This window comes from Artemia franciscana, chromosome 7 (assembly GCF_032884065.1).
Source record: "Artemia franciscana chromosome 7, ASM3288406v1, whole genome shotgun sequence".
Classification (NCBI taxonomy): Eukaryota; Metazoa; Arthropoda; class Branchiopoda; order Anostraca; family Artemiidae; genus Artemia; species Artemia franciscana.
Window position 1 is genome coordinate 60,702,926 of NC_088869.1, and position 19,830 is coordinate 60,722,755.

General features: G+C 34.6%; 1 protein-coding gene across 8 annotated transcripts in view; it reads right to left on the reverse strand.

The window, feature by feature from the left end:
• The window catches only part of LOC136029562 (E3 ubiquitin-protein ligase HECTD1-like), a 484,457-nt gene that overhangs the window by 79,165 nt on the left and 385,462 nt on the right, over positions 1–19,830 (reverse strand). For 7 of the 8 annotated variants that reach the window (XM_065708041.1, XM_065708047.1, XM_065708044.1 and 4 more), the window contains exons 4-9: positions 17,363–17,590; positions 14,244–14,504; positions 10,463–10,637; positions 9,210–9,335; positions 3,927–4,043; positions 132–285 (exon numbers count right to left, since the gene is read on the reverse strand). The exons of the other annotated variant lie outside the window; for it this stretch is intronic. In XM_065708041.1, the coding sequence (XP_065564113.1) occupies positions 132–285; positions 3,927–4,043; positions 9,210–9,335; positions 10,463–10,637; positions 14,244–14,504; positions 17,363–17,590 (1,061 nt within the window). The remainder of the gene's footprint in view (positions 1–131; positions 286–3,926; positions 4,044–9,209; positions 9,336–10,462; positions 10,638–14,243; positions 14,505–17,362; positions 17,591–19,830) is intronic. 8 annotated transcript variants of the gene reach the window in all.

Genomic DNA, 19,830 nt, shown 5'->3' on the forward strand with positions numbered 1-19,830 from the left:
GGGGCATAGGCTGTATAATAATTTTTCTCCAAATTATTGCGAGGGAGAAACACCCCTCCCCCTAAATGACGCCCCTGGTTAAAGGTACGTGATCATACACAGTAAGAAATGCACAGAAAACAAAGACTAACCTGTGACCCTCATCAGACCTCTCTCTAGCTTTATCTAAGGCAGTTTTGCCGTCTTCATCTCTCAAATCTGGATTTGCACCATATTTAAGGAGTATTTTAGCAATGCCAGGTCGGCCAAAGCACGCTGCATAGTGAAGGGAAGAACTTCTTTGACCTAAATAATTTCAATATTACGTTCCTTGCAATAAAAGCTAAACCAACTTTGCTTTAAAATGGGGAAAAATGGATCAAATAATTAAACAACAATAAAAAAAAAAATTCTAGCCCTGACAGGCATTTTTCATCAATTATGATTTTGTCCATTTCACAAGTTTTAATTTAACATTTGATTATTTTGGGTAAATTATTTATTTAACATTTGATTATTTTGGGTAAATTATTTATTACCTTGAAACATCTTCCAGACAACAGCTCTATTCCTACTGAATAAAATGGTTCACCCTTCCCCCCTCAAACTTAACCTTACAACAACATTTCGCTTGCTCACTCTATTTAATAGCTCAAGCATAAATAATTTTTATGGGACTTGCCCGTCAGCCAAGTACCATATAGCGATCGCAATTTCTATCCGTCTGTCGGTCGATCCTGGTTTTGGTAGTTTGGGCACTTCCAGATAAACTAGGATGATGAAAGTTGGCAGGCGTATCAGGGACCGGACCGATTAAATTAAAAATAGTCACTTCCCCGATTTGACCATCTGGGGGCAGTGGAGAGGCGGTTAATTCAGAAGAATTGGAAGGAATATTTAAAAATGTTTCATTAAAAGCCTGCATAGCGCAGTAGATATGGTGTTGGTATTCAACTCCGAAGGTCATATGTTCAATTCCTGACATAGACAATTTTATAAGTATTTTTCCTTGCTCTGCCAATTTTAGTATTAATTTTTAATTTAATTTCAATACCTTTTTTTAAATGTCTGGCCTTGACTAACACTTTTACCAAAAATATCAGGTTGGATCATGTTTTATGGTGATTAAATCTGGAAATTGCTATAGTATGGGCCAGCAAGTGCAGGAGGAGCTGAATCAAGCGATGAATTTAAAAAGATCAAAAATTATATATAAAAAAAGCTGTTTAGCATCAGAAGCAGAAATTCCGCGCAGTGAGATTTATCATGGTATCCTCAAAAAAACAAAAAAACAGGACCGCGATATTATTGCGAGATGTCGGCTCTTCCGACCTCGTCACAATTGCCATATGAGCTCTTGTCTCTTATTATGATTATATTTGTGATTATAACATAATTTTGTTTGGTATATACCTTTTAATTCATACAATAAAAGTGCCAACCACTCAAATCGGTTATTTCAACCCGCTAAATGATCTTTGCTAATTCTTTCCACTTTAGGTTATTTATTGGAAAATGAATTTGCCCACCAAATTCTTCCGAAATAACAAAAATTGTATCATTGAAAGGAAGAGGTCTTCCTAAAAGGAAGACTTTTAGGGGGAAAACATCCCCTAAAAGTCACAGAATCCTAGCGAAAATCACACCATAAGATTTAGCGTATCAGAGAACCCTGCTGTAGAGGTTTCAAGCTCCTGTCTGCAAAAATGTGAGGAATGCCTGCTTATTTCTTAACTGATGACAAACTCTGAGTCATGGATGGGACAATCTGCGCACACTATGCTTCCTAGTGTCACTTCCACCGCACGTCATATGGTGCTCACGGTCTTTGTAAGTGGACAATCCATCGATTCTAAAAACTAACCCTATCTAATCCCTTTGTTAAATTTATTTGGTATCAATTTTTTCTGTTTTTCTCTGGAATCTCCTAACAAAATGGAATTACATAAAAATAGATAAATGTTGAAAATGTTCCAGCTATTATGATAAGCTTTGTTCAAATGAACTAACTATAGTACATCAAAATAACGCTAAACCATGAAAAATTAGGTTAATTATTATAAATAGTATACGAATACAAATTAAATTACTTTAGCTATTGGTAATTATGTTTCCTTGGTGTACCGGAATATTTTACCAGGAACTGATCAAAGCTAAATCGATTTTGAACTTGAATCAAGATTCAATTCAGCTCAGTTACTAATAGAAGTATGTTTACTAATGAAGTATGTTACTAATGAAGTATGTTACTAATAGAAGTTTATCAACTTCCTGAACCTTTTTCTCGGACAGTTGTAAATCCATTAAAAAGTTTGATTTCATCTATTTAGATTTCATTTTTTTTTGGCGCTATTAGGAAGAGCAAAACTAGAAATAACGAGTTCTTTTTTTTCATCTATTTCTATAGTGTGTCCAAGGCCGTATCCGGGAAGGGGTTATTAGGAAGTTTTGATCCCGCTCACCGAAACGTTTGTCCGACTCGTACACACCTAACAAAATGAATATAAACAAGTTTTTCATGCGTTTATTAAAGTGTATTTTTTTTACCCCCCCCCCTTCCTCCCAAAATAAGATCCCTTTGTAACCCCACCCCCTGAAAAAAAAATCCTGGATAGGACCCTGAGTGTGTCTTATAAAAATTGTTCATACAATTTTATTAACACCATTTCCGTTAAGTGTGTCTTACATGAATCATTTGTAACATTGTTTTTTACACTTTTTTCGTAGAGATAGAAGAGACAAGTGTTTAATGGGATATTATCATAACTACCTTGTGATATATGACAAGGTTTCGCTTAAAACGGTGGCCAAGTAGTACCACCCTATGCCAACAATCCACAAAAATTTAGGGAAGGGCAAAATGTGTTTTTCAATGTCCAGAGGGGGCCAAATTTTCACACTTTTTCCGATGAAAATGCCCGAGAAGACTGATTCTTCAAAATCTAAAAGGAAAAAAATAAGGAGGGAGAAGAAACTGACCTCCTACCCCTCAATTGACACAATTGTTACAATCTCGTTTTCCTGTGAAAAATAGGACAACTTTTATAGATTGTATTCACTCGAATTCCATATCCCTGTCATTTTTCCCGTGTACATACGAACGGATCTGGTATTTATCAGTCAACACAACTTAACTACAATACTATTTTAAAATAGATTCTGTCAAATCGCAAAAAAAAATCTACTTCATGTCAGCGTTCCCAATGCAGGATTTTAGTGTGCTAAACAGCCCTACGATTTTCTTACAGTATGATAAGTTTACGGTTCTTCTACAATCCTATGGGTTTAACGTAAGACAACAATTTTATCACCGTTCAGTTGTCTCAAATTAGCTAATTAAATTTTTTCAATTACGTTGTATTTTTTTCTTTATATAGATATACTCTTAAGAGGTTTCTTAGTTTTATATATCTAAATTTTATACTAAAATATATATTTTCCTATTTTTTTAGCAAGTTCAGACCATTCAGATATTCTGAGAAAAGCTACATGCGTTATCACAATTCTGGCTTGGTGCACAGGTAGATCTGAAAGTCAAGAATTCAATGACATAAGCATATGACTTATAAGTTTGTCGCAAAATCAAGCACTTCAAACGGAACTTAAACCTTAACTAAACCTGAATTTCTAAAACACTTCAAACAGTAAACAATTTTCTTCTAGAAAATCCAAAACATTTATTATGGATAAAATGATGATTCCGATGATTCTTTTATAACCGTTACCAAGGATAGTCACACAGAAAGCAAATAGGACTACTGCCTTCCCATGTCAGAATAAAAAACGCGAAGTTTTCTTGTTAAAACCTTTTTTTGTCTTTGACACCTCCCTCCTTCAAAAAAAAAAAAAAAATATATATATATACGGACTCGAAAGAAATATTGCAAAGCCTTTAGCTATAGAGCCGTTGCCTGGTAATATACTAGCTATAAATATACAACTCGTACCTTTATTTACATCCGCACCTTGCTGACAGAGGAACTCCACCATCTCTTGCGTTCCAAATGCAGAGGCCCAATTTAACAATGTCTGACCAACATCATCAGTATAATTTATGTCAATACCTATTTAGTGGAAAAAATATTACTCCCTTAAATAAAATAAAACAAGCAAAGTTGAAGTTAATTTTAAAGGCTTTTAATCTAGAGAAGGGTTAGAAAATTGTACTAAAAATAATAAAGTAACAAAGCAAAGGCGGATCGAGGAAGGATGTCGTATCCCTTTTTGCCTCGTGTGCAGTTGAATATCAGGGTTTTTGTTTATGTTTACATAAATCTTTCAAATTCCCCTGATTTTGCGTTAGTTTAGTTTTAGCACCCAATGTGAATTTGTAGACCAAAATAACGATATTAAAATCGTAATCATTAAGTCTTCATTAAGACTTAATTAAGTTTCATTAAGTCTTGCATGGTTGCTTATTATTCTCATTAGCGATTTTTCCTTTAATCACTTCTTAATAGTAATCTTAAAAAAGATTTCCGAGAAAAAGAGTTTGTCAAAGAAAAGCGAAAACCCAAGACGAGCCAGAATAAATTCACACACTATTTCAAATTTAAAACATTACCACAAACAGAAATTACCACAGAAAGGACTAGGGCTACCACCTCTAAACCTTCCAAGACTAGAGCATCATGTGTACTATTAAACAGTTTGTGGTAACGAACTGTAAGGAGCGACCTAGCTCAATAGTAGCCAAAACTTTAAAAAGCAGAAATTTGAAACCAATAGATATATCAAAAGAATTACATTTTGATGCTGATTTTAAATATATAAGTTTCATTAAGTTTACTCATGGAAGGTTACGAGCCTGAGAAAATTTGTCTGATTTTCGAAAAAAAAGGGGAAAGGGGAAAACACCCCCTAAAAGTCATGGAATCTTAAGAATCTTAGTGATCAGATCCGTCAGATTCAATGATCAGACACCATCAGGTTAGCGTATCAGACAACCCTACTGTAGAGGTTTCAAACTCCCACTTTCAAAAATCGGAAATTTTGTATTTTTTGCCAGAAGAAAGATAACGGATGCGTGTTTATTTGTTGTTTTTTTTTTTTTTTTTCCCAGGGATGATTGTATCTACAGAGTGGTCCTAGAGCATCGGGAAAGGGCTCATTCTAACATAAACTTGCCCTTTTTAACCTTTTGCCCTTCTAACGTGCCCTTTTTAAGAGACCAAGAAGTTGGGGGGCACTAGACCCCATCAAACGCCACTTTTTTCAAAATCGACCGATCAAAATTCCGAGATAGCTATTTTGTTCAGCATAGTTAATAGGTCTAAAAAATATGTCTTCGGATAACATGACCCCCACGGCCCCCGGGGAAAGCACTTTAAGTTATAAAATATCCCATTGTTTTACGTATAGTATTTGTCATTAGGAAGCATGCATACATTTTTTAGGTGGAGAGGGGAGGACGAATTTTCTGCTGGAGGGATTTTGCGCGGTGAGAATTTTCCATGAAAAGGGAAGTTCCCAGGGGATGAACTTTTCAGGGACAATTGTAAACTGGGGGAATTTGCCAGAACTCCTATACAAAATTTCTTTATATGTCTTGCTTTCTCTTTACCGACTCAATTTTAAGCGTGGAGGTGTTAAGGGTAGATATCCGGAGAAAATTTTCACCAGGATAAAATTGTCCAGAGGATATTTCCGTGGGGAGGAGGATTTTTCCGTGGGGAAGGGGATTTTTTCGTAGAGGTGGAGTCAGATTCCCAGGTCTTATTTAAAAAAAAATTGTCCCAATTATTTAAAGTGTAAATTTTGGTGTTATTTAAGTTTAAATTTCATCCCAATTATTTAAAAACGAATCCTGAAACACAAGGGTCGTTTAATTAGAACAATCAGTAACTTTTTTAAAAGTGTCGAAAAACTTTAGCATTAAGAGCGAGGTGTTGAGGAAGTGGCTGCCCCTCTCATTTTGAAACTAGAAACACGAAAATTTATGCAGAACAATTTCAGAGTCAAATAGGCGACCGAAATTCAAATATTTCTTCAGATTTATAAAATTGACGGATGTACAGGCATATCCCCTCCAACCAATATTTGACTCTGATCTTCCCAAAATTTTGGCATTTTAAGCCGCAGTGGGATTTTAAATCTGTTCATAGAGATTTAGTACGGTAAACCAAAACACAGTAAATTCGCGATAGTTATCAAAATACGTTATTGTAATATCTTGTGAAATACTGGAGGAATATTTCCAAGGGGCATTTGGAGAAGGCATAAATTTAGAAAAAGGGAGAGGTCTAAAAACTGTTCTTGTCTGCTAATTATTCCTTCCACCATACAAGGTCAGGCAATTTCATCTTAAACGTTGTAAAAATATATCTCCGAGCTATTGGGCGAAAGGGACCCTTGTCCACAGAAGAAAAAAACTTGAAAAAAAATTGTGCCATCCGAAAATGATTCCAAAACTTTTTCCCATCAGCTAGGTCTAGCAGTTTCTTGGAAAAGGTGGATCCATATACACCCAAAAAGAAACTAATTCAGCAGACTAATTCAAGGACAGGCTAATTCAGTTGTACCTGTTCGTGAAGCCTTTAAGAAACATCACACGATTTGATAATAGGATAAATTATATTCTATCCGACACAACTTTAAAACATCCGACAATATCGCAGTGATCGATATTATGGAAGCACAGATGAGATGTTGCTTAAATCGTTCTTAAATGTTGGCTTTCCAGAGGCTGGAAAGCCTCTTTCTAAAAAAAAAAGGTCCTGCTTTCCAGAGGCTGAGTTTTAAGCAGGATGATAAAATCCTGCTACAAAAATGGGACAATGGGCTAGCAAGTTTGGAAGCCTGTAGGCTATGGAAATGCACTTTGTTACTGAGGCCAAAGTAAAACAATTTAGCAGGTTAGTTTAGTTTTAACAATTCACAAAACAAGAGAAGCATTATTACATCTTCCCCTTTGATTCACCTCGTTACATAGCCGTGAATAAGTTCAATAAAGGTCCCAGAGCGGCTTATAGTTCAAAAACCTTTAAGGTGACAGGATACTAAAGATCTTAGCCCCTCGTTCTATCACAATATTGGAAATCCCTCAAATTTTCCTCCCTTCTCTTTCCTGAACTTCCTTAAAGTTCCCACTCTATCCCCAAAGCCGTTACCGAGATTTTGTATTTTTATAACCTAGATGCATAAAGTGTTTCTTTATTTTATTTTTTCTACCCTCTCTTATGTCATAATTTATAGTTAACTTGCCTCCCTTCCCTCGACAATGAGAAATTCCACTAAACACCCAAAGCAGTTACCATGACTTTACAGATACGCAATGTATATAACATGGCTACACACAGTGTCTTTTCATGTACCTGGATAATATATCTTGAATAGACAATAAGTTCCATAAACGCTTATAAAACAAAAGTGTTTTGATGTATTCGCCCCTTCCCCTCCTCACAGCACAAAATATGAAGCATCAGTGCCCAGACTCCTCCCTTCCTTTCGCCAACAGCACTTGAAATTTTAAAGTCCGTCCACCAAGGTGTCCAACACATTGCACATATCCTACTTCAATGACCTGGATACACATAATATCCTTCAATTGTACTCTCCGCCCTCACTAGTCACAATTCAACGTCCACTCGAACCCCTCCCCTACTACCCCAGAAAGTTGCGATTCAATCCCTCATACTGTCCCAATATACTGCCGATAATTTGAAAACTTAATACACATAGCAGCTTTTGATTCACCCAGGCACATGGGTCGTTTCTAGACCGTAAATTGTACCGTATTTTATTAAAAAGTACAAAAGTGAAAGGCAGAAACATAAGAAATTACTGTATTAGATTCAGGCAAGGAGATCTAGCTTTCCAGAAGAATCACACCTGGTGTACCTAGATCTGATTCAGGTAAATTACCCAGTGCGCAATATCTGATTAAAGATAGAAAACTACGATAGCAAATTGTGGTTTTCACCTGTGATCCTGAGAATAGTTCAGGAGGCTAAAAATGTTTTTTATATTGATATGCTTAGTATTTTAACAAGCGTAGAAAGGTTAGGTACATTTGTACCCTTAAATCCCTTACTATTAATTAATTAATTAGTTAAATCCCTTACTTGTACCTTAAATAAGTAAATATTACAATAAAGTAATCCTTCTTTTAATATATTAATTTATAAAACTTCTCGAAAAAGAAGTCTTCAAAATATAATAATAACAAAGACCTACTGCTCTTAAGATCCAAATAAATAGAAACCTACAATAACGCAATCCCAAAACGACCAGAAGTTACCATTAAAGAATAAATAAAACCCAAAACGAACAGAAATTAAATAATCAATCATAGAAAAAACATTCAACGGGTACTAATATGAATGAATAACCTAAATCTTAAAACAAGTAAAGCTCAAGTTGCAAATTCAGCTTAAAACGAACAAAAATATTTTACTATTGAATTACAAATGAAACCCAAAACGAACAGAAATTAGACAAACAATCATACGAAACAAACACATAATAGGTACTAATATAAATGAGTAAATAAATCTTAAACGAGGGAAACTTAAATTGAATACAGACAAGAGCTAGGATTTTGGACTGACGTCGTGAATAGAATCGTAAAGCTATGATTCATTACTATGTGAAAATTATGCCGTTTGAAAAGAAAACAAAATTGCGTTTGTTTTGAAAGTCTCATCAAATTTGAAAGTTTGATCATAACTCTCTGAAAGTTTGATCATGCTTCTAGCTGTTTCTGAGAATCATGGTTTTCAGCTGTGATCCTAAGAATAGTTCCTGAGGCTAAAAATGTTTTTATTGTGATATGCTTAGTATTTTAACAAGTATAGACAGGTTATGTACATTTGTACCCATAAAACACACCCTCGACTCTAATTCTGATAGGTAAGTATAGTCCCTAATAGTTTATGTTCCATTGGAGAGGACGATAACAGTTCTAAAAAAAAATTAATTAACCTTCCTAAGGTCCTTTTTTGGACCTTGCCAATTTTCTAAACGAACTTTTCCCAAACAAAAGTAATTACAGATTCATGAGAATTTTATTTACTAAGAACCGTCCTCTCCCCCCCCCCCCCACCCATGAGAAAGTAAGCAAACACGAACGACGAAAATTGGCTATAACACTGCAAGACTCCCCACCCCACCCAGAAAAAATAAACAGCAAAAGAGACAAAAAAAATATGCTGGAATCACCTAGAAAATTCTAATAAGGCAATTTAAAAGCAACATGGAATATATCAGGACTAATACTGCTTAGCAATTACCTCCCGCTTCTATGGCTTCCAATAATGCTTCGGTATCCTTTGAACGAATCATGTCAATAATTTGTCGGTGACTTCGATCAGCTGATGAGTCGACCCGACGTACATTAAATCGTGACGAGGCATCACCTGCAACAAATATTCACGTTGAACTAATACTAAGACATAGTGCAGAGCAATTAAAATGCTATATTCCATATATCTATTGCAATTAGAAATTCATTATAGTACAATCGTTAAGTACAATCAAGATGTCAAAGCACATTAGCCCATTCCCAGGAGCTTTCTAGACCAGGGCTAGCAAAGAAGAGTTAGAGCGAGACCCCCCCCCCAAAAAAAAAAAAAAATGGTAGAAAAATATAACAAATATTTGTTTTATTAGAATCTGACATGACTTATTAGAATCCTTATTAGAATCTGACAGATTTGAAACCCCCTAACGAAACAGGTAAATGCTCTAGTTTTCGTAAAAAAAGAAATGCAAAATGCTTATAACAAAAATATAATCTTCTAAAATTTAAAATGAGAATTTTAGTGTCTTTTACAAAACAAGAAACTAGTAGGGACACCTCGGAAATCCTTTGTGCAGAAAAGAAAAAAAAATTCCAGGTGGAAGACATAATCATATTTGGTGCACCTAAATCGGATTTAGGTACGGTATACGATATCTTATGAAAGAAAAATTATCTGGTGTGCAGTATCAGGGAAGGCAAAATCAAATTTGGTAAACCTAAATTTATACATTATCTGGTGTACAATATTTGGGAAGGCAAAATCAAATTTGGTGAACCTAAATCTATACATTATCTGGTGTACAATATTTGGGAAGGCAAAATCATATCTAGTGAACCTAAATCTATACATTATCTGGTGTATAATATTTGGGAAGGCATAACCATATGTAACGTGCCTAAATCTGATTCAGGAACATTATTTGACGTGGAATATCAGGGAACAAATATTCATACATGGTGAACTTAAATCGGATTTAGGTGCACTATCCAGTGCGTAATATCTGATGAAAGATATATGGTGTACAATATCAGGGAAGGCAAAATTATATCTGGTGTATTTGAATCTGATTTCTACAAAATGAAAACTTTATAGAGATATTCATTTCAGCCATAACCCCTTACTGAGAGGCTAAAAAACCTCCTAAAATATTAAAAGCCTAGATGCCCAGGGAAATTATCCCAGCTTCACACAAACCCATAAACAACTTTGGTTTGGGCGACTGTATTCAAGAATATACGAACCTGTTATGCTCATTGAACTGGAAGCAGCTCCGGTTCCACTTCTAGGCAAAGATGACCGCCCTTCACAGATTAACACTAATAGCAAATCCACTAATCGCATTGTATCCAAAACACACCTCTCATCGCCTTGAAGAGCTCTCTCAATAGCATCAGGTAAATCTGAGCGGAGCAGTGTCTACAAAAGAAAACGATAAATTATCTTAGTATTTGATAAGCTAGTTGTCATAGAAGATAAAATGCCGAAGCTGCCTAATAATAATCCTTAAAGCACCAAGGTCATTGAACTCTAAGGACAAACTATCTTGACCCAAGGATATCAAAATCCAGGGACAAGGTACTTAGCAAAGTTCCAAGGATATCACATCTTTTGCCACCTGGCTCAATCTTAGGTTTATTCAAATCTTAAAATCGAGATTTTATACGATTTTTCTTTTGGTTGTTACACAATTATTAAGATTTTTCGTTGCGTAGATTCTCTTTGTTGTTGCCCCGACTGCCACAAAAGAGGCAAGCGGAAACTTTTCTTGTTTACAAAGAAGCCCAACCAAACGTTTGTAACACCCAAATTATGTGCACCTGATCGTCGAGCAATCAGTAGAAAGATACAACTGTTAGGTTCAAAAGGGCTGTTAAACAAATATAGGCTAGTGGGAATACCTAAAAATTAAGTAACAAAAGTGATGGTGTTTGAATCAAAGGAAAACGAGGTTTCTATCGGTATGTCAATATTCAACTAGAGGAACATAGGTAGCAGGGTAGAATATCCTAATTTGTTTTTCTAAAGAACTGCCTTTTGTAGGCAAGTCCCTTGAATCATAATTTTAAGGGTTTAATTTGAAGAACTTTCCACTGTTGACGGAGCTGAGTTTCAAGTCCAGTAGACAGTGATAGAATCAAATGAAAATGAGGTTTCTATCGGTATGTCAATATTCAAGTAAAGGAACAATTGTAACAGAGTAGAATATCCTAATTTGGCTTTCTAAAAAGATGCCTTTTATAGGTAAGTCCCTTGAATAATAATTTTAAGGGTTTAATTTGAAGAGCTTTCCACTGTTGACGGAGCTGAGTTTCAAGTCCAGTAGACAGTGATAGTGTTAGAATCAAATGAAAATGAGGTTTCTATCGGTATGTCAATATTCATGTAAAGGAACAATTGTAACAGAGTAGAATATCCTAATTAGTCTTTCTAAAAAGATGTTTTTTATAGGTAAGTCCCTTGAATGATAATTTTAATGGTTTAATCTGAAGAGCTTTCCACTGTTGGCGGAGCTGAGTTTCAAGTCTAGTAGACAGCGATAGTGTTAGAATCAAATGAAAATGAGGTTTCTATCGGTATGTCAATATTCAAGTAAAGGAACAGTTGTAACAGAGTAGAATATCCTAATTTGGCTTTCTAAAAAGATGCCTTTTATAGGTAAGTCCCTTGAATAATAATTTTAAGGGTTTAATTTGAAGAGCTTTCCACTGTTGACGGAGCTGAGTTTCAAGTCCAGTAGACAGTGATAGTGTTAGAATCAAATGAAAATGAGGTTTCTATCGGTATGTCAATATTCATGTAAAGGAACAATTGTAACAGAGTAGAATATCCTAATTAGTCTTTCTAAAAAGATGCCTTTTATAGGTAAGTCCCTTGAATGATAATTTTAATGGTTTAATCTGAAGAGCTTTCCACTGTTGGCGGAGCTGAGTTTCAAGTCTAGTAGACAGCGATAGTGTTAGAATCAAATGAAAATGAGGTTTCTATCGGTATGTCAATATTCAAGTAAAGGAACAGTTGTAACAGAGTAGAATATCCTAATTTGTCTTTCTCAAAAAAATGGCTTTTATAGGTAAGTCCCTTGAATAATAATTTTAATGGTTTAATTTGAAGAGCTTTCCACTGTTGGCGGAGCTGAGTTTCAAGTCCAGTAGACAGTGATAGTGTTAGAATCAAATGAAAATCAGGTTTCCTTTTCAGGACAACATGGGATAGCAATATTTTATAGTCTGATTTAGGTGAAAATAAATATCCCTGGAACTAGCGCGAAGGAACCCCCTCTTCAGAAAAATAGAAAATAATGGCCTAACAATGTAACTTTTCCGTTTCAGTTCCATCACTAATGCGGCACTTCACTATTGAGTCATTGAGTAATTATTTTTTTAAGATGGACGGTAAAGAAAGACGGTTTTTCCTAAGTAAAAAGCATTTAAAATCTTAGTCACCCATTTGTCTGCAAATCTAGTGAACATTGTAGGTAATGTGTCAAGCCTAAATCCTTGTCGAACATCTGTTCCGGTTGGAAATTTTCACCCATTTGCATTTAAGTTATTCGTATGCTTGCAAGTTTAGCGAACAAAGTTAGCAGACAAAGCCATTACAGTATGAAAAATCAAGATCGCTCATTCGCCCTACGAGTTAAGACGACTTGTTGGAAACAAGTTTCCAGCCTGAAATCTATGTGATCAACTGACAACTGACTCCAGTTGACTTTTCCAATCGGCAGAACTCAGTGTTTGGAGACATCTTAGTCCCCCGTTGTGCCTACAAGTCCAGTGGACATTCTCTGTCATAAGTTGACCCAAAAATTTTGGTCATCCCCACTACGATTCCGATGCATCCTCACAACCAAAAAAATTGTTTGAACTATTAACATGAGTTTTGTCTACTGGGAAAGCTCACTGGAATTGCAGTGGGGGGAGGGGACCAAGATTTTAAGGTAGACTCAATGTCCAATGGACTTGTAGGCAAAATGGGGAGCTGAGATTGTAACAGAAAAATGAGATTGTAACAGAAAACTATTTTGAATTCAAATGGAACAGTTGTGGGCATCAAGCCATGGCTAATTGTAGAAAAAGCCAAGACTGATAGTCCAATTAAGTGAGAAGAAAAGCCTGGCATTAATTCCCCCCCCCCCTTTCATTGCCGACGTTACCATCTCCCACTTATGCTACTTATGCAGAAATCAAATGCATATTCGAAATTTTTAGAAACTAATTCACTAAGAAATTCGGACATTTACTGAAGATCTGCGCCAGTGCCATCTATTTGAAACGAAGAATGTCAGTTGGTAGAATAGATTATGCTCATATGGAATCTCATGTCAAAGCTTCCCAAAGATGCTTGTTTATGCTATTATGCTTAAATGCACTTTATTAAAAATGAATAACTACATTTCGTCTGGTGGATCTGTTTTTCCAAAATTCCGGAAAAAACGATTTTGAGAATTTTGGCATTTCAGTTTCAGAATCGGTTGTATCAAGAGCGCTGACATTTTATAGCAATGTCAATTAGACCATTCAAAAGAGAATTTTTGTACACAACACAGGGTTTGTAACTCAGTTCAACAAACCCGCTCTCAGCAGACGATTTCATGAACAGACAAATAGGTTTGGTTTATGGTACGGTTCTTTTGATGAGAGGTATAATCTGTTTCCATTTAAGGCTTAATTTTCCCTATTGCTCTTATTAGTTGATTATCTTATATTTTTATATACTTATTCAATATATTTATACTAATCCATTGATTTTGATATTTTTGTTTATTTGTTTTACAATTATTTCATCATTTTGATTCTTTATCATTCACTATGATTATGCCTGAATTTATTATTAGAATTTTTCATCAACATTTGATCTTGGTCATTCAATATGATTATGTCAAATTTATTATACTTTGACTATATACTCTTTGCCGGCGGAATTTATTTTTTTAATATCTGTAATGGCGATTTACCCATATCCCGGTGATTTCCACATCCCCCAATAAAGGTCACTTAGATAACCTTGTTTTACGAAACTTACATGAGTTGTTCCAGGGGAACCACGACATAAAGCAGAAAGAAGACCAACAACTGTTGATACAGACTGCGAAGGTGTCTTCCCTTCAGGGGTAGAAGTGACTGCCGTTCTCTCTGCTGTTGCAGCTTGACTGCCACCAGCACTTGCCAGTCGAGATAAAAGTGCTGGAACAAGGCCGTGCTCAGCTAGTGGGCCTGGATCAATGCCTTTCCTCATAAATCTGTCAGCAAGTGAGGCAAAACACCGTAGAGCACCATCGGCAACCTATAAAGAAATTTATAAAGGCTTTTATATACGTATATATATTAATGATATATAGGAATTTTTAAAGTGCCAAGGACAGTGAATATATATATATATATATATATATATATATATATATATATATATATATATATATATATATATATATATATATATATATATATATATATATAGTCTTGAATTGTTTCCATTGATGAGATCATGCGAGAAGGTATCCTAATAGTAGAAATAAGAAGTAGACGGTGATAATTAAATCTGATTATTTGAACCAGTTAAATGGGAACTTAGATATTTTTTTAAAAATAAGGAAAACTGGGGGCTCAACTTTTAATTAAGTAAGACCACTATACGCAATTATGCATTTTTTTTGTAGTAGGGGGTAAAAATTTTACAAAGAAAGCAATGTGGGTGGAAAATTGGCAAACAGTTAAGAATTCGTAACAGTTGTATTTGACCTTGGGAGTATAGATATTATTAATGTTTGTATTTTCAAGGGCAAAAAGCGTTGCTAAATTTCATTAGTTAGGTTTATATAGTCGTCTTCATGGTTCAACATGTGGCAACAATGGTGAAAATGTTGTACTGCTCTGAAGGCTTACGTAAGAACCCAAAGAAAAATACGAAAAAATCGTGGTTTTCAGATTTTATGACAAAGGGGTTTAAGGGTTGAAAATAAATCCGTCAAAAACTCATAGACTCCACTTCAAATTATTATAGGGCTTTGAATACGAAGAAGTTTGCAGTTATAGCATTTAGGACTATTGGGGAATAGTTAGACAGAGATTTAGTTATGGAGGAGAGAAAATAAAAGTAGTTGAAAGGTTCGATTATCCAGGGGATCAAACTAATGGCTAATTAAAAAGGAAAGAGGCAAAAAAATGAAATGACAAAAGCAAAAAAGGTCAAAGTGAATGTTTCTAAAAGACAGCATTAAAGAGGTAGGCATTATGGATATTGACCTGCAAAAGATAATTGTATTGATATCGACAGCCTATTCAGGTCCAGAACTGTGTGAAAATGGGGAAAAAACTGACTATTAGAAAATATTCAGCTTGAGTATTTAATATATTGTTACACCAATGATAAATCTAATGATCTAGCAATAAGAGGAGAATTAGGACGAAACACTCCTATAATTTTTTTCGTTAAGAATGATTAAGTTTACGATTACACCATAGCCAAATTTGTAGTTTTATTCAATAAAATTAAAAACTTCATTCAATTTGAATTAAATTTGTATTTTAATTTTAGCTAAAGAGCACAGAGAATCATTATTAAGAGGTTATTGTTCTGCCAAGAACGCCTCCTCGATAGTCTTCTAGCAGCAAGAGCTCACTATGCCATCTCTGCGCCTTGAGTTTTTTCGTCCACGCCAACAAACAAAGGTGACTGTCTCAGCTCAATAATCTTTCTAGTGCATTGGTAACTAGCTAACCCTGTACTTTTTGAGGCCTTCCATTTTGTCTCTTCCCAAGGAAGTCCCAGACATCCAAAACCAAAGTGGCCAATTTTTAATTGTATGATTTGTGGACAAGCTAATTTGAAAAAAATACAAAGGTAGTATACACCATTTTAAAACAATTAGTGGCAATCAAGAAATTCAGGAGGAGTAGAGGTGCTTCCTTCGACAATGACGACAATGACGAAAAACGTAACATAGTATTGAAGATCCTATGACGGTACAATCAGGAGAAGGGATAGACAGGCTTTCTTCAATAACGACAACTATGATAAGACATTAAATCAATTTATTTTCAATAATTTCAAGAGCACATATTTGTCGATGAGTATTTTAAATAAGAAACTTCTAAAATTATTGCCTTGCCGTGATGATGTCACCACAAGCCATAGCCACTCATTGTGTTTTGAGTGTTATTATTTATGCCAACTTTTTATATAAATTTAGTGTCTCTTGTAGACAATTTAATTTTTTTTTTTGTTATTCCAGAGAAAGAGCACGAGATAATAACTTGTTTCATTAGAGCCACTTGCCACTTCAGAGAGAGCCAGACACTTTTCTCGAGACAGTGTACCCTGGCATTGTACATCACATAAATATTAGTTGGGATCCAGCCATTTTAATGGATGGGCAATTGCAGTCCCCAAATTCTTCTTTACCAATTTTTTCTTTTTTGGAACATTTCACACTTTTTTTAAACTAAATAGCAAGTATAGCATTTATTTACGCGTGATACTGTACTAGAGTACGACAACACAATCACAAGGATATTATCTGAAGAGTGTGATTAGTGACAAATTCTTGTCACTAATCCCTAATTTCCCTAAAAATGGGAAATTCTTTGCCATTAAATACTAAAAAAAATTCCAGAGTACATTTTGGCTACGTCCAATCTAAAATACACTTGGCAACTTTTTTTTCCTACACAAGCACATGGACAAGCGCCCACAATTACTAGAAATTTTCAATACCCGATGATTGTATATAGAAAATAATTGAAGTTAAAGCTACTAAAAACGTCTCAAAAACTTCAAAAACAACTTGTTGATGTCCGTCCAAAAAACCTTTCGCAATTTCAATTAACTTTAACTCATAAATAACTCTATTAAAATCAAAACCCGAGCGCCTTTTTTACTAAAATTGTTTTTTTGATGAAATTGTTTCTCTTGGCTTATGAATGGCTCAAATTTGAGTACCAATTATATTATTTCTAAAAATTGCATCTTCAACCAACAAATAAGAGCCTCCTGAAGCTTAGTTTTTACCATAAAGAAAGGGGAGATCGCCACCTCTCCCCGGTTTTAAGACCCTTCCATCTCAAATCATCGGAAATCCACCTCCTTTTTCCTGTCCCCAGGTTTCAAAATGAATCATATTATTAATTAAAGAAAAAACTTACCAGGTTATCGTCATGTCTTAGTAGGGATGACAAAGATTCTACACAAGGCGGCAGCGAAGCATCTGTAGGCTCTACCTTGGTACATAATTTAGATACAACTACCATAGCTGAATGTAAGGTATCCTTATGAATTTGAGTTCCAGCAGTTCTGATGAACATTAAAACACTCTGTAAGCCACCAGCATCAAATACTGCCCCAGCCTCACGGGTGCAAATTAATTCAAGAACCTTCAAAATGATATGGGATTGTAAAACAAATAGCGCTAATACAAACCTAGTGTAATCAAAAGATAGAAGAGATAAAAAACATATTTAAATTGGTATTGCTTTTAAAATAAAAATACATTTCACATAAGTTATAACAATGGGAGCATTTGTGCAAGCACAATCAAGCATTTCGTGGTAACGAACTTCATGCAAGGAGCGACGCGACTGAATAGTAACCAACACTCTAATTCAATCCAGCTTATTATTATGCTGATCTCAAATATATAATTTTCATTTAGTGTTATCATTAACATCTACCAGTCAAAGGATATTTGCCCAATTTTCGAAAAAAGGAGGAAACCCTCTTAAAAGTCATAGAATTTTAACGAAACTCAGACCATCAGATTTAGCATATCCGAAAACCTAAAACCTACATTAGAGGTTCCAAGCTCCTATAAGCCAAAATATGGAATTCCTATTTTTTTTTTACCAAAAGAAAGATCACAGTTACGTGCTTATTTGTTTTTATTTATTAATTATTTTCCAGGGGGGACTCTAAAACACTAATTCTACCCTGTATTTCCTAGGGAATACCTTATTTATCAATTTCAAGTTCTATTTATTTTCATAAAATAACAATAATAAAAACAATATCCCAAAGCGCTCAAAGGCACGTTATTTGGGAAACAGCATATAATAAATAAAGAACGTTAAAACTTGTCATAAACATACTAACCAACATCTAAATATGAATCTATAAGGAAAAGAAACTAACTCACCGGCAGTCCCCACGAAACAGCGACCCTCACATCAATTTTACTTACAGAGTTTTTTATCTTACGATAATTTCACAACACTGCATATCATGCATTAAAGGGGATAATTCACAAGTAATATTGGTGATTATTCACATTATGAAAATTAATCTTTAATCAAAACTAAAATAGAAAACTGTTTTAAGAGTGCTAAAAGCTTAAGCGTAATCGGGTGATGGTATCGAACCAATAGTCCTAAAGAAGCAGGAAAGAACTCATTCAACCTAGAAGTTTCCAGGGGAAACTTTAAACATGAGGAAACCTAGCCGAAATTAATATGCAAATTCCGTTTTAATTTTTAATGTACAGTGAGTCAAATTCAAACCTGAATTAGTTGAAAAATGTTCAGAAATTAAATTAAAAAAACTATTTTTTTTTTAATTTAGAGTAAGAAGCAACATTAAAACTTAAAACGAACAGAAATCATTTCGTATATGAAGCCGACTGTCCCCTCCTCAAAACCTCACTCTCTTCTCTAAAGTTTGAACCCTTGTCACAATTCTACTTTGAAAATAATACAAAACTTTTTCGTAAAGACCAGGGTGTTGAGGAGGAGGTAGCCCCTTTCATGTATAGAACAATCTCTGCTCGTTTTTAGTTTTAATGTTGCTTTTTAATTTCAGTTAAAAAAAAACTTTTTTTTATTCAGTTTTAAGAAGGAGTGGGGTTTCAAGCATATTATTTCAATAAACAGAAAATACCTAAGCCTCGAAAAATAGTAGTTCATCGAATGTTTATGATGCTAAGTTAGGCTTGCTTGGCCTTACTTTAATTATAACAAGTCTCTCTGATTGTTTCTAGTCTAGTCTTAGCCTAGTTAGCTTGTCCAAGATATAGAATGTTGAGGGTTTTCAAAATAAAAAAAAAAAAAAATAGAAAAAGTGTGGGACCTAAAAAATAAATAGGTCCCAAAGCAAGCAAGTTACCTGACATTTATCTCACATGTGGAAACCATTGCTTTTGATTTTGAGCCGATAAAACAGAATTTAGACAAAGGATTTTTACAGAATTTAAACAACAGAATTTTGTCAAAGGCCGCAGAATTGCGGCCTTTGACAGGCCGCAATTCTATAATTCAATGAGTGAGCTTTTCGTTATGCAACAAACAAGGTAGTGTCATACTATTAATTCAGAGCTACATTTCAATTATATTTGTTATAGCTAGTACCTTTGTTATATTCTTTAAGGATTGGTCAATTTCAGTTGCTATAAAACGTCATTACCTATACCTCAACCTTAAATTTTCACTTTACTATTTATGGTTTGTTTCTGTACAGCTAAGGAATGATCGTGAGGGTCTCTTATTGAATGAGCTGTATTAATATACAAATAGATTGAAATTGGCTTCAAATCTAGTTGGCTCTGGATACTAGTTATATTATTTGTTACAAATGGTTTTACAACAGAAAGTTTCCCAAAATTAGTCTTCAACTAAATTTCAGTGTT